The sequence below is a fragment of the Myodes glareolus genome, chromosome 20 (genome assembly GCF_982192425.1).
Source record: "Myodes glareolus chromosome 20, mMyoGla1.1, whole genome shotgun sequence".
NCBI lineage: Eukaryota > Metazoa > Chordata > Mammalia > Rodentia > Cricetidae > Myodes > Myodes glareolus.
This window is the reverse complement of record NC_142045.1, coordinates 10,643,651-10,666,846: the sequence shown is the minus strand read 5'-3', so window position 1 is coordinate 10,666,846 and position 23,196 is coordinate 10,643,651. Positions and strand designations below refer to the sequence as shown.

The window sequence follows — 23,196 nt, the reverse complement described above, 5'->3', positions numbered from 1 at the left end:
ATCAGAGCCAGACAGAAGCTTCTGTCCGCTGTCCGCTTCTGTGAAGCCCCTGTATCCGCACCGCACCGGTTCTCGCCTAGGAATGGATGTGTCCTCGGATGAAGAGTTCTTGAAACTTGTGCCACGAAATTACCGCAGCGTTCCTTCAGTCAGTGTCAGATTATATCCCCAAATCAGAGTCACCCACCGCTGGGAACTACCTACCAATCAGTCCGAAGAAAACTCCTTATTGCAAATACAACATGCATGCAGGCCAGACCTTGTGACCCGTTTGAGAAAGAGTCACACCCAGCAGGCTTGTAAAACTCATCATGAACACAAGACGACCAGTTGTCTGCTCTCTGGCTGTGGTTTTCACTTGTTTGCCTGTGTTCTAATTTGTTTCTCTACCCACTTCATCCAGCCTTTCACAACAGACACATTTCCTATTAAGTGGAATGGTTTTCACGGTTTCCATGTGCAGAACTTCGTGAAAGACACTTCCCACACCTGGAGCCTACACGAACACTTTCCTGTAATGGCCTTTGACAAATGTCTTCAGAATTCTGCTGTTAGCCACCTTAGTACCTGTCTTTAAATCTGTGACTCTTCTTGCATCCCCTACCAACTATCCTCGGTACCACAGTCCACTTATCCCCGTGACTCAGTTTACTAAAGGACACTTGATAAGCTACTTCAGTTTATGGATTTTCCTTTTAAAATGGTCTTCACATACTGACTGCCTCCACCCATGTTGCTGATCATGGCGTGGTCTGTCTGGGGGGCTGGGGTGGCCCACTCTCAGCACTGGCTCCACCTGAGTTCCCCAGTTCCCATCCTGTATGGTACAGTTTCCTCTGAACTCAAACTTGCAGATCTGAAACTGAAGAGCACAATCGGTTCTGTTTATCTCGGTTCCTCTTCGCTCCAGCGACAAGGCCAGGCCAATTTCTCATGTTTCTTATATACAGTTGGCAAACATTCCCAAGACACCTCAGGAACAATTCTATGTCCTTATCCAATTTTTCAGGAAAATACAAAAAAATCAAAAACCAACAGTAGCTTTGCTACAATCTACATTTTAAGAGAGGTTGGAAATGGTTATTTAAAAACCTTACTACATACCCAGCATGCCGTAAATTTACCAGATTTCAATTGAGTTTTCGGAAGGAATTCTTTAGTGGCAAACCATTTAAGAGACAGAATTTTGTTGATATGGATTCTGAAAATCCATGAACTGTTTGTCATTATAGAAACAAAGGAATATGGAAGAGAAGATACGGAAGACTGTTTCTACCTGTAAACCACGGTGACCGAAATGCACCTTTCTCCACTGGGCTGTGATCTGCACAGGCGGGGCGGTCACTGGGCCGATGCTGCCTATGCATACCACGTGGCCATTGTATCCATTTTCGTATGATTGGAAAAACACGAGGAGGCAAAAATAAATACATAAAAAGCTACAGCTTATCAAGATGCTCAATAAGACCTGAAACTACTGACTTAAAGTGCATAGGAACAAGAACGGAGCTGGATGTCACTCTGACAGCCGCATGATTTGAGCAAACAGAAACCAGTGAGCAGTTTGGGGCCAGGTCCCAACTCTGCAAGCTACAGTCAATAATTTATAAGCACCCTTGGGGCTAGCCAGGGCTCGAAAATGAATTCTGGAAACCAGTGCACTACTGTAAGTAACACACACACACACACACACACACACACACACACACACCACTTTGTGTGGCTCTCAAGCATCACCCACACATACCCCACCCACCCATCGCCCATCTGGAAGTCAGGACAATCTATGGGCGTCAGGGCTCCCCTTACACCGTGTGACCGCTACAGATGGAACTCGGGTTGACAGGATTCTCGGAAACACCTTCCTCTGCTGAGCCATCTTACCAGCCCACACACACATTTTTAAGACTGTAGGAAGGGAAAGAGAGCAGATGAGGCAACTGGTCTGACCTGAAATGAACCCCTACGAATTTCAAACACCTTCCCAGGGGGTCAAGACACTTGTATTCTGGAGGCCGGCCAAACTGCCCCTGGAAGAAACAAACTTGGCCACGGAGCCACCAAGTTCCCCTGACCACTGAGACATCCAAGAAGACAGAAGACAGCATGTTTGTGTTCACTGTGGATGTCAGGGCCAACAAGGGGCCAATCAATGGACTGCAGCAGCTCAGCACTGATGGGATCAACGTCAGATCAGGGGATAGAGAGAAGACAAGGGTTCAACTGGCTCCCAACTATGACGGTCCTCCGGGTACTGCCAACCAAACTGGGACCAACTGAGTCCAGCTAGACAGTTCTGAAGACATGTACGTTTATAAAAAGTCCTCTCTGCACAAGACTAAGCTGTAAAAGACAAACCTTGAAACCTTCCAGCACTAGGAATGAAATTCTGAAATAAAATCATGGGGTAAACAGGCTGCAAAGTGTTCTATTATGTGTAAAGTCGTGCCTAGGTGAAAACTACTGAAAGCAAGCATACCAAAACAGCAAAAAGGTTGGGAAGCAGCAGAGAAGAAGTACTGGCTCACACAAAACACATTTTAAAGAAAGAAATTGGCATGATCCAAGTTATTTTATGTGGACGGCCTCCCCAAGTAAGAACCTCCAAGTCTTTTTCAAGCAGTCTGGGGCTACCCCACAGCTTAGCAGGAGTGGGGCTCAGAAAGCCAGTGTGGCCCATGGCTACAGCTTCAGCTTTGGAGGCTTAGCTCCAACTCCTCCCCCACCGCTCTGCTCTTCTTTCTTGGTAAGAAGCAGACAAGAACGCACACAAACAGTGACATCCTCAGAGACGTCCACTTCATTCTGTGGACAGATCCCTTCTGTTGGGCACAGAGCACGTGGGCCACACTTGTGAAATGACCGCTCCTACTCTCCAGTGAGCTTGTGTCTGGTAGTAGGCTATTTAACCATTTCATTAAGTCGTACTAAGACAAAGATTTCTGCAAGACAGAAACTATACTCCAGTTGGGTGTGGTAGTTAACCCTAGTTAAACCTGGCCTGGGCCATCCAGTAAGACCTGTCTCAGATATATATCTTGATTTCTTTTAGCTAAACCAATAAATATAACAGTTTATACAGGATAAGCAGTTTGTGAAAGATGATGATTTTGAGAACTGTTACTTGTTGTCAAAATTTTATTGTTTTACTTTATGTGGGTCTGGGTATATGCATGTGCACCGTGCTCATACAGTGAATGTAGAAGAGGGTACTGGGTCCTCTGGAAGTGGAGTTAAGAGCCCTCTGTGAGCCACTATGTGGGTGCTGGGAACCAAACCCATATCCTGTGAGAGCAGTCAGCGCTATTAACTACCTAGCCATCACTCCAACCAAGACATTCTCAAGTACAATTCCTAAGTCCATTTAGAAGCTTCCTTTTTACATTAATCCACAGAACTGGAGTTTCACCTTAGGCTTTCAACCTAAGATTCTGGGAGGAAATGAAACTTTCACAAAGTTTCTATTTCACTTTTCTTCCTTCTGTCATTCTGGATACACAGTAAAATCTCACAAAGGGTTTCAATTAAGTTCTCCTACTAGGGAAATTAATTCTTCCGAAGAAGATAAAGGGGATGGAGAGAGGGCTCAAACGGTTAAGAGCACTGGTTGCTCTTCCAAAAGACGGGGGCTTAATCCCCAACACCCACACGGTGGCTCACAATCATCTGTATAACTCCAGTTCCAGAGGAGCTGATGTCCTCCTCTGGCCTCCACGGGCACCAGGCATGAAAGTAGTGCACAGACACACAGGCAGGTAAAACACCCAAACATGTAACTAAATAAATCTAAACAAACAAAAAAAAGTACATGAAGTAACCAGAAAGAATATAAGTAGAGCAGGTCCAACTGTGTGCCTCAAGACTTCACTACTAATGTGAGTTGGTCGTGACACACCCTTCTCATGAAGGTCTTTACTCAGAGTAGCCTGCTTCAGCACCCCGCCTCAGCACCCCACCTCAGCAGCGACCACCAAGCAGAACTCCAGTGCTTGCCCCGTCCTCTGTGCCCTCTGGTACTCGGGGCTTTAACTCTGACCTTCTAGGTGCAAGCAGTGTGGCACAAGATTCCAGATGAGGCCACAACTACCGCTAGCTCCAGCAGAGGAAGGCGAGATGGTAACAGAGTCCAAACGGCCAATAGAATGCCTGCGCCTACGTCTTTTCTACGAAAGGACTTGTTTCTGCAAACTACCGATAACCATATTTCTCCTATGCAAAGCATTCCTGAAAACACAATTCAAAATTTCAAACAAAACTTCTTACGAGTCCAGCTGAAGCCAATATTTCACAGACTGCAAGAGAACTAAGCTTTCAAACCTGTGGTGGAGCCCTGCAGCATCCGCTCCCCTTCCTCCTCTGGCGCATTTTGGAATCTTTGCGCATACGAGTGTCTTGAAAACCCGCCCAGCACCAGAAGTGGCCTCCGCCGCACATCTGGCGGACTCCTGCTGGCCTGCTGGCCGGTTTGTAGCTTTTGCTGTGCCACCACACATCTTCTGAGAGGTGCAGACGCTTTTCAGTTGCTCCTGACCCCCAGCGTGGACGAGATCACTCCTGAAGATCCACTGCTGTCTGGGGGATATTCCACAGTGACCGGCAACAGCTCCGGCGTAAAGATCATTTCACTTCTGCACAGCATGTGAGACAAGCTACTACTAACTTCCTCCTTTAGAAGCTTAGGAAGAAAAGGTTCATTCATCATGTACATGAGGCCCAGGATGACTTCCGGAAGCAGGTGTATCCATTACATTATAAAACGTGCTCTCAGTAAACCTATAATAAAGCAGACGAGCACAAATCTCTCCCTGCTTTTCCTGAGCCTGGACGCAGCGAACTCAACAGGTCCTGTAGCTTGCTCTGACTCACACCATCCGCATCCCCAGCTGAGTTTATACAGCCCTCCCTCTACAAGTCACGAGACCAGCTCGCGTGGCTCTGGGCAAACCTTCAACTGCAAGGTTGCTCTGACATTGGCCACGCCACTCTCTTAATGGTTCTCACGTGAGGAAGAGTCAGCTGACACGCCCCACTCCACAACCTTGTGAAACTAGCCACAGCCAGTGAGGGATGGCTACCCACAAGAGCCAAAATGGAGATCTTCAGATACATAGTCATGAGTGGGACAGGAAGCAGAGCAGGGCATGTTCCTGCCATCATATGAGTGGGGTGGGGGAGAATAACGAGAGACCACTAACAAGAGAAAGCCTCCTCGCTCTTGTGCTGAGTTCCTGGGTATATTCAAGCGGAGAAAGCCCCAAATCACCAGAACAGTAGAACAGTTCTGGTTTCTGACATCAACATGGCTTACCTGGTTATGAGAATGTTGTGAGATAAATTTGAGTCTGTGGTCAATGATTGCCTTTCAGAATAAAAACCACATGCCCTCAAAACACAGGCCAAGTCTAGAAAACAACTGTACAAATGACACTAATTCCTTTTTCCTGGAATTTGGCTGAAGAAAATACTACTGGGTCCATCCCTAAAGTCTAGGGAACCCTTCGTTGGTTCTGTGGTCTTAGCCTTAAGTGTTTCCTTTTGCTGTTGTTGTTGTTTTGGTTTTTTTTGTTGTTGTTGTAGTTATTTGTTTGTTTTTCAGACAGGGTTTCTCTGTGTAACAGCCCTAGCTGTCCTGGAACTAGCTCTTGTAGACCAGGCTGGCCTTGAACTCACAAACAACTGCCTGCCCCTGCCTCCCCGAGTGCTGGGATTAAAGGTGTGCACTGCCATTGCCTAGCTTAGATGTATTTTTATATGGGCAGTTACCTTTCACTCCAGAAAACTCATGCCAGGCATAGGCCTCAGTGGCCTCCAGACACTTTACAGGCTGTTCCTGAGACAGGAAGCCCTCCTAAAATGGACGGAAAAAGATTCCCCCAAGTGATCAAGATTGCAACACACCTATGACAGTGAGTTTTCGTGGCGATTGCTACACCGATGGTATCAAGATAGGCAGAGTTTTCCAGGAAGGGGCTTACAGCTTTTCTACAGGGTACAATCTGGTCATGGGTTTCTCCCTTTAAACCCTCTGAAACGACTCTCAACAGAGAAGAGCCAAATATTGTTAAAACTGTTCCAGCTCAAAGAACAGAGCAGTTTGGGGCAGCGGGCGGGGGGAGGGGGGAGACAGCCTACTATGGACCAAGTCTGCATCTCCCAGCCACATGATATTTAAGACTAAACTTATTGGGGAAATAAAAAGACAGTCTTAGCACCCCCCCCAAAAAAAAGGCTTGCAACTTCAATCTCACAGCTGGAGGTGGTGGCGCACACCTTTTTAATTCCAGCACTCAGGAGAGCTATGAGTTCAAGGCTAGCTTGGTCTACAGGTCTTGGTTTCAGGACAGTCAGGGTTACAAAACACACACACACACACTTTAGTTTCTACCAGATATTTATCTAGAATCTAAGGAACTATCATAAAACATTTTAAAAACGAGTATTAAGCTAGAACGCAGAGGCTTTATACATGATAAGCAACTAGTCCACCAGAGCTATGTACCCCCAGCTCTGCCACTGTCATGAAATATTTCTCAACATCTCTTAGACACATAATTTAGAAGTTTAGCCACAAAAGTAGTATTCTCAAAGTAATTCCAGATAATAAAATACATATAGTTTACCCCTTACCCAAGTAGTATATATAATAATGTAAAACAACAGATTAAAAAAAAGATATGCTAGCCGGGCGGTGGTGGCGCATGCCTTTAATCCCAGCACTTGGGAGGCAGAGGCAGGCGGATCTCTTGTGAGTTCATGGCCAGCCTAGTCTAAAAGAGTTAGTTCCAAGACAGGTTAAAAAGTTACAGAAAAACCCTGTCTTAAAAAACCAAAAAAAAAAAAAAATCAAAAAAAAAAAAGATGCTCACAAGTGACATGCATATGAAATAAGATCTGCTGCATCTGGACGGGACTCCCTTAAACAGAAACTAACCACACACCCAAGAATCACTTCCTTCAGAAGAAACTGCACCCTCCCCACAGCAATCGTCCTGATGACCCAGGCCTTTGTTCTGAGTTCTTCTACAGAAATGTTAAGCACACTTTTAATGACTAATGCCTACTTATTCTCCTAAAATACCTATGTTTTAGGATGCTAAATAGATTATAAACTCTTAGCATAGAAAAACTAGGTCTTGTTATTCTTTGAACCACGGAAAGATTTTACATCTGGCACATGCCCAGTAGAAGCTTCTGATTGGCTTAGTAAGCACTCCATATCTGCACTAAAGCTCTGACACAATGTATGCAGAGAAACAGTGTATCTCTGACACAATGTATGCAGAGAAACAGTGTATCTCTGACACAATGTATGCAGAGAAACAGTGTATCTCTGAGGCAGTCTGATGTCCAGCCTGGGAGACTGGGGCTCCAATGCTGTAATGTATATCCTCCCCCTACTGCAGCCAAGTTCCCCCAGAGACTTCAGGATCCTATCACGCCAGTCAATATGATTCACATCATGTATTACGAGAAAGAACACAAACCAAAACGTGCAAAAATGTGAAAGTGACATTTCCTTTGTTACTATGCTCCTTAATCTTTAATTTTATAGTTCAAAATCTAATAAAAAATAAATAAAATACAAAACCACATTATCATACTTAAATTGGAAGTCTCTTTTCTACCACTTACACTTTTTTAAAAAAATATTTATTTATTCATTTATCATGTACACAATATTCTGTCTGTGTGTATACCAAATTTTAACCTTCTAACAGATCCTGGAGATAAGTGGTTGCCAGGAACTGAACTCAGGACGTTTAGGAGAGTAGGCAATGAATGCTCTTAACCCCTGAGCTGCCACTTACTTAAATAAGAGTTTGAGCTCTTGCAGTAGAAGAAACACAGCTGTCTCACCACCACCATGTTTCTGAGACACGACAGCGCTCCCAGGGCAGACAGTGGAAAGAAAAGGTATACTTACATCTTCTGAGCCCTACGCTGCTGTTTCTAAAATCCCACCCAGGCAGGCACAACAGTGCTGGGTACCCTATTCTGAAATACTAGAACCACACATATTATAATTATCACCGACTTGATTTGTAGCCTAGCCATGGTGGACTTCCATACTTTTCCCCTACAAAGCCATCCCCACATTATGGAAAACAAAGAGTCACCTAAGGATCCACTTGAAGAGACTCGTAGGCCAGCGGCCGCTCAGTTCCATGCCTAGAGCCTCTGTCGACACCACGGGCTCGGCCACAGCATAGCAAACATCTGGAGATGTTAAGAGCCAGGTGCGATGAAGCTGAAGAGGAATGGACTACAGGTTCAAGTGTCTGGTGGTGGGGCTGAAACCAGGACCTCACAAATGTGCCCTAGCCCTGAACACAGTCCCAGGCCCTCAAATGTTTAAGCAGCTGCTGTGCTGTTTCCATTCACAAATCCTAGGCGCTGAAACATTCCTACAGAACGGCAAGTTTGTATCAATGAACAGCAATGAACATTGCTACTACTTAGATAGCAAATGTGCTTAATGTGCTTGCCCAGCACTCCTGTGGTAAGAAGCTCTCATCACCCACAACACTGCTTCCTGTTGTGCACAGACTCCTCTCGAAACCACTCAGCACATTGCTGTAGGACTACCTCCGCTCTAAGACAGGGCAGCAGAGGGAAGGGGTCTCCCTGCCACAGGCAGAGTTAGGAGAATGAAAGACAGGAAGGTTGCAAGTTAAGTACGGGTGCATTTTTGTATCTCGGGTTAGGAAAGAAGAAAAACTGAAACCTGGCTCAGCCCATCGCAAAACATCCACATCTAATACATCTATTTAAACAGTCCTTGGCTAATTCACATTATCTTCATGAGAAACAAAGAAACAAAGCCACAGGACACAGTGTTACAACCAAGCCTTGACTGCATTATTCCCTCTCTTCTTCGCCTTTTCCATCACAAGAGCTGGGAAGGCACAGCTATGAGATGTGGTATCCAAGAACAGACACGAAAAAGCTCTTTCTGACTCTCCATATTGGAAGGTGAGCACAGAGCAAGTAAAATATGGCCTTTTCTATAGCTTATAATCCAGAATGGAGCGTACTGAGGCTTTAAAAGGGAATGCCCAGTGTGGTGGCACGCATCCGCAATGCTAGCACTCGAGAGGGGAGTGGCAGAAGGGTCAGAAAGTCAAGGTCATGGGAAGTAGAAACGGCTCAGTGAGTGCTTCCTGAGCAAGCATGAGTACCTTGCTCTATCCTGAGCACCCACTAAGGTCAGACACTGCAGATATACCTGTAACCTCAGCACTGAGCAAACAGACAGGATGATCCGGGACCTTGCTGGCCACCCAGCCTAGCTGAATAAGTAAACTCTGTGTTCAGTGGCAAACACTGACCTCAGAAAATAGGTAGAAAGTGACTGAGAAAGAGAGCTGAAGTTGACCTCTGTCCTCTGAATGCACGTGTGTGCCCGTACACATACAGTTCAAGGTCATCCGTGACGCTAGAGCAAGTATGTGTGAGGCTAGCAAGTGTCTTAGCGTTACATTAGACTCTGTCTCAAGAAAAAAACAAAACCCAACACTCACGGCCCAGGCCTGTATTCCCGGCACTCCAGAGTACGAGTAGAGAGTCAAAAGTTCAAAGTCATTCTCAGTTACACATCAAGTTTGAGGCTGAGGCCAGCAGGGGCTACAAGAGAGCGGAGGGAAGAAGGCAAGGAGGGAGGGAGGGAGGGGGAGGGAGAGGGAGAGAGGGAGAGAGGGAGAGAGAGAGAAAGAGAGAGAGAGAGAAAACAGAGAGGAGGAGGGAAGGAGAGAAAGAAAAAGGAAGAAGAGGGGAGTGAGCAGGCCGTCACGGTAGATTATACAAATGGACTAAGGTTAGAAAGTTTCAGAATTTTTGTGACGGTGTGCTTTGGGAAAAGGGTTTCGGAGACAGATCCAAGACTGAAGCTAAGCTGGTCAGAAATGAGATTAGAGGTAGAGAGCAACCACTCAACAGCAGTCCATCTGCACAACGCCAGCTCAGTCTGTAATAAAGAATAACACCCTGCTCATCTGCGCCACAACACACCCAATAGCATCTCAACTCGTCGGACAGGCACGACAGTAGGACACCTGGCAATATATACAAACTCAGCTGTGGTTTTCAGATTACGGTGAGCTAGATTCACCGAGGGCCTTTCGCACGCCAGGGATGGTTCTCTGGGTGTCTCTTAGGCACAGGAAAGAGGGTGGTAGTAATGCCATCTTTGAACAGGTAGGGAGAACCAAACAGAGAAACATGAAAGAATAGCTGGATGTGGTCATGCACACCTACAGTCACAGTTACTCAAGAGACTGAGGCAGGAGGATGACAAGTTGAAGGCCTGCCTGCTCTCTACAGTGAGTTCAAGGCCAACCTTGGCAGCTCAGAAAGTAAGAATGCACTCAGTATGGAGTGTGTACCTGGAGCTAGGGCTGACCCACCTGATTGGAATCTGTGCCACGAGGTGAGACAGGAGGGGAGAGAAGTGGGTGGAGGGTGGTAAGAGGGAAGGGGAAGAAAAGCTCAGAAACTCAGAGGTGACAGAAGGGAACAGAAAAAGGTAGGGAAGGGAAGGAAGGGGAGCAGAGGGAGGAAGGAAGGGGGAGGAGGAGGGACTGACCCAAAGCTTGCAGTGCATCAGTGGCCGGCCCATGGCTTCAAAAGCAGGCCCCCTTGCTCTTGGGCAAGCACTGGCAAGCACTCATGAGTACCCTCACGCCGTTCTGTCAAGAGGTACCCACCCGGATGTGGCCGTCTGTACACACCAGATATCACCGCATTGAGTCAAATTCTTTTCCTACCATTTTGAACCCTTGGTCACTTAGGCTGCTTGGATTCTAATTTAGCACTGCGGGCAAGTCATATGCTCTGTGGGTGACTAAGTCTCTTGCCAGACACCTGGCCATGAACCCTGCCCTGCTCACATGTAAACATTCCCTGTGCAGGAGCCAAGCAGCCCACGGACGGCCTGCAGGGCTGCCGCTGGACATGGCCAGCCTGGCATGCCGGAGGTGGCTGGGGTGCAGGCCTCACTGCTCTCCAGCAAGGATCTTCTCACTCCCTCTCCCTCCACCCCACTCCAAACCAAGTTAGCTTAAATGTACACGAGAAGCCAATCGGCTTAACAGCTTCCACTTCAGAGAGGTTTACTCGTGATGTTTTCCCTAGTTTTAAGCACACCTACAATAAACTCGTGCATAGCACTATCAAGCCTGAGGTCATTCCCGGTCACGATTTTCTTTTTAAGTTACACAAAAAAAAAATCATGATGAGCTATGGTTCCTGAACTGTGCTTGATGTATGTGCCTGGGATTCTATAGCATTCTGAGCGCTAAGGAAGAAGACTGCATTTTCTGTCCAGACTGAGCTACGTAATGAGCTCAAAGTCAGTTTGGGCTACACAGTGAATTCCAGGACAGCCTGGGCTACACAGCTACCGACGAAGACCCAGTGTCAAAGAGCACACAGAAAGGGTGCTGTGCTGTTCCTCCCTAGGATCTAGGTTACTTTCTACCTCTGTCCCCACACTCCGAAGAGCAGCCATCAAAGGCACTGAATAACTAAAGGACGAGCGTGCCTTCATAGAAACCCGGGATACACACCCTCTCCTTCAACAACACTGAACATGAAGAGCAAGACTCGAGGCTGCATGCACACTTTGATACTGCATGTATTCTCCAAACAAGAAGTATTAGAACATCTTGGAGGAGCCAGACTGATGCTACTTTTCTTTTTCTTCTTTACTTATTCTCTACATCTCCAGTAATGTGTGGTTATTATTGACAAATAGACAAAACGACTTTGGGAAAAAAGATTTTTTTGGCCATTAATGATCCCTTGGCTTCTTGCTTTTATAGGTCTTACTGCACGGGAATGAACCCGAGCCAATGCAGTCGCATAGACAAACCATAAGCAAACATTTAAACAGCACCTGCCCTGTCAAGGGCACACACTGGTTGTTTCTCCGTGATAACTGCTGCCATTAATATTTATTTAAGTCAGCCAACGGTGTAGCAATGCAGCGAACAAAACTCCAGAATTCCTTTCATTTGGAGGTTTTGATACTAAGCAGTAATGCAACACGCGCAGGGGGGAAAGCTGTTGAATTATAATTACCAATCGTGTGCACCTGCAGGTGTCGGGTGTAACGTGTGTGAAGGTCAGAGGACAACGTGCAAACTCCTTCCACCATGTGGGCTCCAGGGATCAAACTCGGGCTTAGTGACAAGCACCTTTACCCTCTGAGCCATCGCCCTGTCCTGAGAAATTGTTAAAACTCTCCACATTACTTTGAAAAGACAGCCAGCTATTCAAGGTTCTCTGAGGAAGTACCTGCTGGCTGGCAGCAGAGGAGCGGGGAGAAGGCCGCAGGCTCCCGGCCTAACACATGAATCAGCAGCCCCGCTAAGAGCTGCCTTAAAGCTGTGCTCATATCACCAAAGCCCCAAGTGAGGGCCGTGAAGAGGTTGTCCCAAGAGTGCAGTGCCACTGTACCCAAGAGGTACTGTCTGAGAAAAACAACCAGCCCTCTCTGCAAGCATGAAGATATACTTTCAAGGGTTTTTGTTTTGTTTTGTTTTTTGTTTTTCCTTTAAGATCCAGCATCAGAAACTTTAAACTACAGTCTCTCTTCCTTATGTATGATTCTGCAATCTATTCCTGTTTGGGTAAAATTAACAGCCATACTTATTTTGAGCTTATTTATAGAGAGAGAGCTTTCTGGTTAAAAAGTCCTGTTCTTGCCGGTGGTGGTGGTGCATCCCTTTAATCCCAGCACTAGAGAGGCAGAAGGCAGAGGGATCTCCGAGAGTTCGAGGCTAGGCTGGTGTACAGAGCAAGTTCCGGGACAGGCCCCAAAGCTACAGGGAAACCCTGTCTCGAAAAAACAAACCAAAGAAAACAAAACAACCGAAACAAAAAACGCACTTGCTCTTGCAAAGGCCCTACCCACATGGCGGCTCACGACCAGTGTCAGGGGATTCGGTGCCCTCTTTCTGCCCAGGCACACACATGGTGCACAGACATACATTTGAACAAAACACTCATACACATAAGGAACATAGATAAAGATTACAGACCATGAGAAAACATTAGCAACAAAGATTACAGGACTTTTAAAGTTTAACTCTGATGTCTGCAGGCCGCCGGCAGCATTTGGACCTCAGCAAAGGCATCAATAGTCCAGGCAGTCCTGTTTAGAAAGCTGGAAGCCGAGCTATTGTTGGGTTGAGGCCATCCTGTCCGGAATCATTCCCAGGTCTCTCGTTTCCTGAAAGTCACGTGAGCAGGGCACACGGTGGCAAGTACACGGTATTCTGGAGAGCAACTGTAGAAACACAGTCCAGGCTGGCATCAAACGTCCTATTTAGCCAAGGATGACTGAATTTCTGGCCCTTATGCCGCCACCTCCCGAGTGTTCAGAGTCCAGGTACGTGGCACCATGGTCAGTGCTATGATTATTCTTATCAGATCTTACCCCTTGGGGAGAGCATGTGTGGACGCGCACCTACCAGAGAGTGCTACGGAACCCACTTCACTTTCTCTTGGATACAAAGCTGTAACACAACTAACTTCCCCAACCAGCCTTTTCAACAAGCCAATCCTTACCAAGCGCACGCTGCAGAGCTCTCTAGTTGGCCAGGGCCATCAGACAGAGGGCTGAGAAGCCTCGATTCACTCGCTTTGCCCACGGCTGAGTCCCAGTCACGCTGGCCCGTCAGCAAGACCCTCCGTGGTGAGCCTTATTTCTCACAACCCTCTGTGCTCCCTCATAGGCCTTGTGCCACACAAGACTGGTTCCCGGGACCCCCTAGAAAACAGGCCTTTTGTAAAAAAAAAAGACCCCTCTTATATTTAAAACTTTGGGGCAAAGGAGGGAACTCGGGGCCTTGTCGGTGTTAGGCCAGAGCTCTACAGCCAGATTCTGGAGGTGTTTGGTTCACTGCTAGGTTGTCTTTTGGCTTTTTGAGACAAAGTCTCATATATCCCAGAACTTACTATATAGCCAAAGATGCCCTGAATTCCTGATCCTCCTGCCTTCCACCTCCCAGGTGCATGCCACAATGCCTAACTAATATACATTAAGTGTTGATTAAGGGACTCACTATGTAGTAGTCCAGGTTGGCTACATAAGTCCTTATCTCAAAACTAACTAAATATCTGTTAAAACATGATTCTCTCCTGTCCTCTTTCTAGTTTAGATTGGTGAGTAACAACCATGACTTATAATAGAACTAAAATTAAAAGCTTCACATCTAACAACTACATCACTAATTAAGAAAGACTCTTAACGTTAAGTTCTAACAGCCAAAAAAAAAAAAAAAAGCCTACATCTGCTGCTTAAGGATATGCAGAAATCAATTTATGAGAAGGGAAAGCGAGGAAAAGGATGTTGAACTGTGAATCAGCAGACACGTCTCTGAGTAAGTGCCTCATGGTAAGCCCAAGTACCAGGAACTCAGGAGACATCAGAGCAGGCGAGGGGGTCACCGTCCGCTGGGGCCCTGCTAGTCACACCAGGAACAGAATGTAGGCTGGAAGGCAAGCTACACCTAGTTCTGGCCCAGTTACTCACTGCCCATGTGACTCGGGAAAACCACTCAGTCATTCTAAGACTCCACAGCTGCTGCCTCAACTCACCTCATTTCTCAGGGCAGCGGGAATGTGTAACACGAGGAGCTGAGAATCCCTTGGAAAACTTGCACAGCTCTAGACAGATGGGAAGTTCTGTCCGTCTGTGTGCACGAGGCCAGGGGCACTGTTTTCTATGACAGCATGCGAGTCACAAAGCCAAGAGAAAACAACTGGCTGCAACATCTGGCAAAGGATTTTACTATAACCAGCCGCCCCCTCGCTTCAATCCCAACCTCTCGAAATGCAGCCGGGTCTCTGGAATCTCCAAGAAATTACACAATCTAAGATAGGCTCTGCAAAGTCCACAGAGAACAGTAAACGGGAGAGCAAATCAATACACGCTAGAAAATTCTAACGACGAAGTAATTAGCTGCAAGTGAATTGTTTCTTCCACTCACAAGGACCCCTTTAAACCGCCTATCTCCCTAGTCACAGCACCCCAAGTCACACCATATCCTCTTCCTAAAACATCCTCTGTGTAACTTTCCAAGCCAGACCTTGTACGCTCACTCAGCAACAAACCGGTCATCCACTCGGTAAGAATTTCCCACAATGCCTTTCTGAAAAAATTGCTCCAGCATCCACTGAAGGAAGACAGACAGAACTTAAAAGGATTTGTTTTTTAGAGTTCGGAATTGCCTAGCTACAACCGGGCTTCAGGTCTTCCCCACGGGTGGACCTTAGAACCATGAACCATCTCAGTCCCACACTGCCCTGGAGGCATAATTTGGGCAAGACCATTTGAACCGTGCACAACGGCCATGAGGAATGTCTGGAAGCAGTGTCTGCTTCCCGTCGGCACTAATGCACCGGCTGACGTTCTGAAGAGTGGGTCTCCCCTTCACACCTCACCACACAGCAGAGTGTCAAGCCTGTCCTTTCTGAATTCCTGAGCTAGGTAAGGAAATGCCCAACAACATGGGCTGCTCCTGAAATTGATGAGTTTTTAGCCCAGGTTGGGTTCAACAACCCTCCTCCCACATCACTCTCTGGAGCCCAGGGATTACAGCATGTCACCACACCTGGATGGCTCAGCAGCCACCTTCGTTCACGTTAGAGAGGGGTTAAGTGCCGACAGCCCGCATGTGGTCATCATGCTGAGCTGGGCAGCACAGATCAGAAATCGCAATGATGGTAAGTGATTTGCCTTTTTCCCACTTCCAGCCTCCATCACTGAGATCAGTGAGGGGAAAAAGGAAGCCCAGTCCCCGGTGAGTAGCACAGGTTTCAATGTCTGAAATGTAGGGTCCGGAGCTACCAGTGACAGCTTGGAGAAGCGGCCTGTCTCGCCATCCTACGCAAACAGAACCGAGAGGAATCGCTACCTCTATCTGCTGGATCGTAAGTCGGACATTCACCAGAGTTAAATGCCATAAAAAACGAAAACCCTATAAGGAGGGAACTGAAAACTGAGCCAGGAGATGACAAACCTAGAAAGTACACATCAGTGTCACTCTCTGCAGGAGGAGGGGGCTCTCTCCACAGTTACACTGTGGAATACCGCTTAGACGGTTACAAATACACTGTAGCGAACAGGGGGAGACAAGGGTTACATTGTTGGTACTTGATAGCGGAGTGTGGACTTCCTGTCCATTTGTTATCTGTACCCCCTGGGAGCACACCAAGTCTCAAACCATAGCCTCTTGTCCCACTGTAGTACAGCTCCTGGAACGCAGAGGGCATTTCATACATTCATAAATATCAGTCTGTGAGAGCTGTACCCAAGTTTAGCTCTGCCTCCTCTCAGGGAACAGAGTTTCTAGACAAAGAGGAAGGCTGGAAAAAATCCTTATCTGCGGGTCTCACTGTCCCTCGTCTCCATTAGTGCCCCCAATACCATGGCCTTTCACCTATTTTCAGACCTTTCTCTTGTCTTTCACACAATGTGGGGGCATGAACTGCTGATAGCCCACACAGGCAGTCTGAGCAAGGAGGCATCACAACCTGTAAGCGTATGGAACAACAACAAACGAGAAATTTTCCAGCATTTTATTTTACAGTGGTTGATTGTAAGTAGCAAAGTCTTTGCGTCCCAAATATGCCAAAGTACAAGCGGGGGGGGGGGGGGGGGGACGGGGACAGAGACAGAGAGACGAAGAACGAGAACTCAGACCAAGGCTGCAAGGCTGTTCAGCTTAAGTAAGAAGAGCACCTGCTACCAATTCCACAAGTTAACTAATTTCTACAAGTTAACCTTTGACATATACACACACCCCACATAAAATTTAAATAAGAACACAAAGATTAAGAATCAAAAACATCCTCAATGTAAAAGAAACATCTAAAATCTGGAATGTCTGTGAACACTGAAGATCCATAACATTACAATGAGAAGTAGAATCCACATTGTCGGTGCTCAGGAGAAAGCACCAATTCCTGTTAAAAACAAAACAAAAAAAAACCACCTGGCCTCATTTACTGCTGGCCTTCTCTCTACCTTCCTCTCCAGACCACAACCTCCCTGCCCTTGGGCTAGGCTTTCAGAAAACTGGTGACATATTATTCTAGTCATGATTCAGTTATAGAAAAATCACACCTAGAGACCTGGCCCTGATGGTGTGTGCCTACCACCTCAGCACCGGAGACACCAGAGCAATAAAGAGTTCAAGGACAGCATCCACTACAGGACACCCTGCCTCAAAACCAAAGTGCTAATTGAAAGAGGAATTGAAAATGAAGGACTCTGTTGGACAAAGAGGCCTAAAGGGTTTAGCAGCTCCTTGCTGGCCGCTATCAGGGTCTTCCTCTTGGTATGCAGTCAGTTCCCACCCGAGCTCCTGCAGGGCATCTCACCCAGACTTACAGCCCCAGACTATGAATTAGCAGTCTGTAGAAACCAGAGCAACAGGTCACAGGCACAGAAGACCTCTTGCCCAAAGCCATCTTCCCTGCCTTTTTCTAACCTGCCTTGTCTGCTAGGAGATAAAACCCTCCTTTCAGGTGGGGTCTTGCCCACACTCAGGAAAAGGAAGCCTAAAGAATCTGGACAGGCCTCAGTGGGGGTCCCACTAGCCCAGTCTGTTAGCATTACGTCATGCCTTTTCCATCACACTTCCACACTGGACCCATGCTTCCGTCACATTCCTGCCGCAAAACCCACAAGGACACCAGAGAAGGACTGAGAGCTTCCAGAAAGACGGACACATGGTGTTTCTCGGAGGACGACATGTTCCAAAAGGACACCATAGCTTCCACCTGTCTCCTTGAGTTCTGTGAGTGACTCAAGCCCATTAATCAACCCTGCAGAGAGGATTGTGGGAAGCCTGGTTTACAGCTGGTGGGTCAGAACCATAGGTGAAATCACCTGGGACTGGCACCTGCAGGGAGGAGTCTTGTGGTTTAGCCCTCAGCCTGTGGGATACAACACTACTTCCCCGTGGATAGGCAATCCGACAGTCCGAACGCCTCAGAGGCGCAGACTGCTACAGAACTGGCCGCTTACCGGCTCCATTTGTGGTAAAGAACCTCACACAGGTCAGAAATGTCTACTTTGCGGGCTGGAGAGATGGCTCAGCGGTTAAGAGCACTGACAGCTCTTCCTAGAAGACCTGGGTTCAATTCCCAGCACCCACATGGCAGCTCACAACTGCCGATAACTCTACCTCCAGGGGATCTGACACCCTCGCAAAATACCAATGCACACAAAGTAAAAATAAAATAAATCATTTAAAAAAGAAAAGAAACGTCATGTTGTGGGAACAGAGGAGAAGGCGAATTTGAAAATGAGTTGTTTTACCATGGGGGGGGGGGCGTTCAGGCAAGTTCTTTTTTATGTTTAGCCTTCTAGCTCAAAGCACACATCAGAAGCATGGTAATAAAAGGTGGTGATAGGTACATGGCTTAATCCCACAAAGCTTACTAACAAGTGAGCTTCGGGAATGCTCCTCAGAAAGGGCAGTTCTCACCCATGCGTGCAGACTGCAAACTTAGGGGTGGGGGTAGGGAAACTGTCAGGTCCGGTTGGTGGCAGTCACCTTCTACTTCTCGCTCCTCTTTTTGGCTGCTGCGATCAAACACTGAACAGCTTGATGGAAGAAAGGAATACTGGACTTACACGTTATAGTCCATCCTGGAGGGAAGCCAGGCAGGATGACGCAGAGAGCAAAGAGGGATTGCTGCTTTCCCGCTTGCTCTCCGGGGCTGGTTCAGCCACCCTTTTTATACTGCCCAGCCTTGCCCAGACCCACTTGCCACAACCCAGCTCAATCAGCAACCAAGACAGTGCCCCCAGAGACATGCCCACAGGCCAATCTGATGGAAGCAATCGTTCAGTGAGTTCCCTCTTCCCAGGTGTACAACCAAACTTCGCTGTCAAACTGCTGTAGCTGGAAAACCTGATTGACTCTTCAGTGTTTGAGGGTTGCTCTCATTCATCCACGGAATGAACCGGTTTCAGACTGAAGAGCAGAACATTCGAACTCTTACCACACTGCCCTCTGCCAGGTCTCCCATCCCCAAGGGAAGACACCCTTCATCGTGAACACCTCCCCCAGCCAGGATTAAGCTCTCTCCAGGCTCTCCCAGCTCCAGTCAAAAGCTGTTCACCTGGGGCAGAAGGTTCCGCTCCTGACCAAAGATGAATATCTACAGTGAAGAGGCCTTGGGCCACAACACTGTGGCCTCCCTTCACCTGATTACTAACAAAAAGTGAATGCCCGGAAATCCTGAGAGTGTGGTCAGAGAGAGAGCAGAAGGCTGGAGCCGAGGTGATAATCAGATTAGAGCCAGACTACAATGGTATTAGTTTAGCGGTCTCCTGAGTGCAGCCTGTAGCCAGCGGAACCAAGCGTGCCTAAGGAATGCTGCAAATGCTCTCTTTGCTTCCTGTCATCCGCGGAGAAGCTCCTCCCCTTGCTCCTGTTGCAGCCGGGGCTTACCCAAGCACCTGCAGGCAAATGGCCATGGACTGCACCCTTCAAAATAAATCTTTCTAAAGTGAAATTGGCCACAGTGGTACAAATGTAGCTAATGTGATGGTCTCTTTAAAGAAAAAAGAAAATACGGATTTTTTTTTTTTTTGGTGTGTGTGAAAGAGACAGAGAAGAAACAGTGTGTGTGTGTGTGTGTGTGTGTGTGTGAGAGTGAGAGAGAGAGAGAGAGAGAGAGAGAGAGAGAGAGAAAGTATTTGGGGGAAGTCAGTGGGGCAGTTTAGCCAATAAAGTCACCTTTGGCAAAGACAAACCTGAGCACCAGAGTTTGATCCTGGGGTGCCCACATCATTGCAGGTGAGCACTAACTACCAAATGCTGTTTCTTGACCTCCAAGTGCACCACGGAACGCATGCACCTGTGCGCCCACACACGTGTACACCACGGAACGCATGCACCACGGAATGTGTGCACCTGTGGACCCACACACATGCACATATACCAATAAACAATATAATTTAAACATTTTAAATAATTTCTTTGGTTTTTCTGGCTTTTTAAGAAAGACTTATTTTTATTTAATGTGTATGGGTGGGTGCTTTGCCTGCACACATGGATGTGACTGTGTGCAAGCCTGGTGCCTTCAGAATCCAGAAGAGGACATCAGATCCCCTGGAACTGGAATTACAAATGGTTGTGAGCTTTTACGTGGGTGCTAGGAACTGGACCCAAGTCTTGCATTCTTAACAGCTGAGCCATCTCTCCAGCCTGTTTTTAGTTTGATGGTTTTGTTTTCATCTTTAGCTTTTTGAGACAAAGTCTTGTTCCTTATCCCGGGCTAGCCTAGAAATGCCTCTGTAGACCAGGCCAGCCTCAGACTGGCAGCCATCCTTCCGCATCTGCCTCTGACATGCTGGGATTCCATGTGTGTGTCACAATACCTCATTCTGGCTTTGGCAGGGGCCATTTCTTCCAGAGAAGGGTAAATAAAGTGTACAACACAATTATGCATTACAATTCTAGAAGTTTCCTAGATCGAACTAGTAGATAGTCATCTCTATCATGTGCCTCTACCAAAATTACCCATGAAAGACCCCCAAGCAAAAGATTAAAGAGTGGGGGGAGTGGCTTAGTTGGTGACACGCCTGTTGTGCAAGCATGAGCATCTGAATTTGGATACCCAGCACCCACACAGAAGCCTGGCACAGTGGCATGCATCTGTAACCTCAGACCTGTGGGGAGCAGGGAATGGTGGATTCCCCCACAGCCTGCTGGTCTGCCAGTCTAGTCAATCAGTACGATTTCCAGGTTCTGGGCGAGATTCTGACCCCTAACCATCGTCGTAGGTGAAGCCATGATCGGCACGATAGACAGTAGGCATTGGGGAACACTCCTGTAATCCGGGCACCCTGGAGACTGAGACTGGGGGATTATTATAATTTCAAGACCAACCCAGGCTATGTACAACACTGTGGGAACAGAAACAAAGAAGGGAGGGGCAGGGTAACTCCCAAGAAAAGAACCTACCAAGAGGAAAATCAACACTGTGTCAAGAGCTGAGACGAGTCCTCTATAAGAGAATGAGGGACGTGAGAGAAGGGCACATCAGATGGCTAGCCGAGGGGAGGAGGCCAGCTTTGACTCTAGGAGTCTCCAAATTGCTCTGTCGGTGCCAGAAAGGAGTAAATGCTAACAAAAACAACACAAAAATACAGAGATTCACGGCACAGGTGTGATGACAATGAATGGTTTATAATCCAGCATTTGTGACGGGAAGCAGGAGGACCAGGAGTTGAACACCACTCTTAGCCATATAGTTCAAGGCTAGCCTGGGCTACAAAGACCCTGTCACAAAAGTAACAATTCAGTGAGTACAGAATGGGAGCTGGGGGACGGGGAGGGAACACTTACCATACCCACAGAACAATAAACTAGCAGAGGCAGGATACAGAAGTCAGAAGATGAATGTACCAGATATTGCCTAATCCAGGACCCAGTTAGTTCTATAGCCGCCTGCTTGTCAAACTTGAGCAATGAATCAATGCTGGAGTATTTAATTTTTAAAAACTTCTTTGTGTATGTTTGTTCTGCATGCCTATCTGTGTATCATATGCATGCAGTGCCTACAGAGACCAGAAGAGGGCACTGGACCCCAGAAGTCTTGAGTTACAGAGAGTTTGGAGCCACTACATAGGCGCAGGGAATTGAGCTCGGGTCCTCTGGAGGAGCACCCAAAGCTCTTAACCGCGGAACCAAAGGACCACATAGAAACCAGAAATTTGGAAGTGCTAAGGGAAAACATTTGAAGAAACAAGCACAGGCTATAAATGTGTGAACAGGACCTCAATAGCACAGGAAGAAGTCCCCCAGATTAACCAACAGGACTCCACTAAATTAAAAGGCTTCCGCAGAGCTAAAGAAACCACCAACGGAAGGAACAGACAAGACAGCCGACAGAATGGAAGAAAATCTATCAGCCATACTTTAGATGGGGGGGGGGGGGGTGTGGATATCTAAATATATAAAAAATTGCAAAACTTAACTTTCCAAAAGTCAATAAATGCAACGCTGAACTGAACAGTTTGAAAGAGAAGAAACACAAACACTTCCATGCGTGGTGTGCGGCACCCGTCTGCGCTCTGTGCTGGAGACTGAAATGCACACACACTCACAGACAGAGAGGGACAGGGACACGGGTCATCCTTGAAGACAGAATGCCCCCTCTATTGTGTCCAGGGGCAGCTTATATAGGGATAGCCACGCCCCAGCCAAACGCACCAGAAACCATTCCCCTGCCATCAGGAACTCCCGAGGGTCTCGTGCTCAGAGCAGCTGTAGGCACTCAGATCAGGGGAAAACAAGTTGTTCACAAGAAATTCAGGATCTGGGGGCTCACTGCTCCCAACATCCAAGCACTGGCTCTCTAAAGCAGTTGTACTGTGTTTGGTTTTACAACTTTTAAAGATAGTTTTACTTTTAAAATTAGCTTACGAAGTAAGTTTTCCACAATGCCCATACGACTGCACTTGGGACATTCTCCCCTCCTCCTCCCCTTTCCCTGCCGTGCCTCTCACTCACAGCCCCCCCCCCACTTTCTTCTGCCGTCTTCCCCACACCCTTGACGGGTCTCAAAATCAAAATACAGACATATGTTAGGCTTAGGGTATAACTGCCACATAAAAATAAAATTCAGAAGTTGAGAGGGACCAGATCATGCCCTCTGAAGCCATCGGCAAGACAACCAGAGGTAGCAGGTGATCCAAGTTTGAAGGAACGATTTTAACAAAGCAATTAAGTGGGAAGGGTAAGAAAAGAAGGGTTCGAAGAGTTAAAGATGAAGTCTGGTACTCGGATCAATGCTGGCTAACATCTCTTCTGATAAATCTAACGTCACACGTTTTTACTTGGAAGTGTTCAACGTCACCCCAATACAACTCATGTGACACCAAATGTACAACTCCCTTTACAAACCCATTTCTCCTTCTAAGTTCCCATTTCTACTCATAATGCTACCATTCCCCCGGGCTCCCCAGGCTCAAAACCCCGACGCTGCTTTAACAATCACCACTTAGTTTTACTGCTTCTCGTGTTGGGAGTTCACGCTTCCTCATTTCCACATCCGGTCCCGTTTTCCCTGAAAAGGCACCTGTACATCCATCCATCTGTCCTCAAGAGACAGAAACGGGAGCACAGTATTCTATAATCAGTACTAAACCCTGATACAAATCTCAGC

The 23,196-nt window shown here is 47.1% G+C and overlaps 1 protein-coding gene across 5 annotated transcripts in view; it reads right to left on the bottom strand.

The window, feature by feature from the left end:
* Fnip2 (folliculin interacting protein 2) overlaps positions 1-23,196 on the bottom strand; it is a 108,878-nt gene that overhangs the window by 68,724 nt on the left and 16,958 nt on the right. For 2 of the 5 annotated variants that reach the window (XM_087899448.1, XM_087899449.1), the window contains exon 1: positions 4,318-4,868. The exons of 2 other annotated variants lie outside the window; for them this stretch is intronic. In XM_087899448.1, coding sequence (XP_087755574.1) covers positions 4,318-4,493 — 176 coding nt within the window. In that variant the 5' untranslated portion in view covers positions 4,494-4,868. Of the gene's footprint in view, positions 1-4,317; positions 4,869-14,601; positions 14,810-23,196 lie in introns of those variants that run through there. One more of the 5 variants, XM_087899450.1, reaches the window with a different exon arrangement.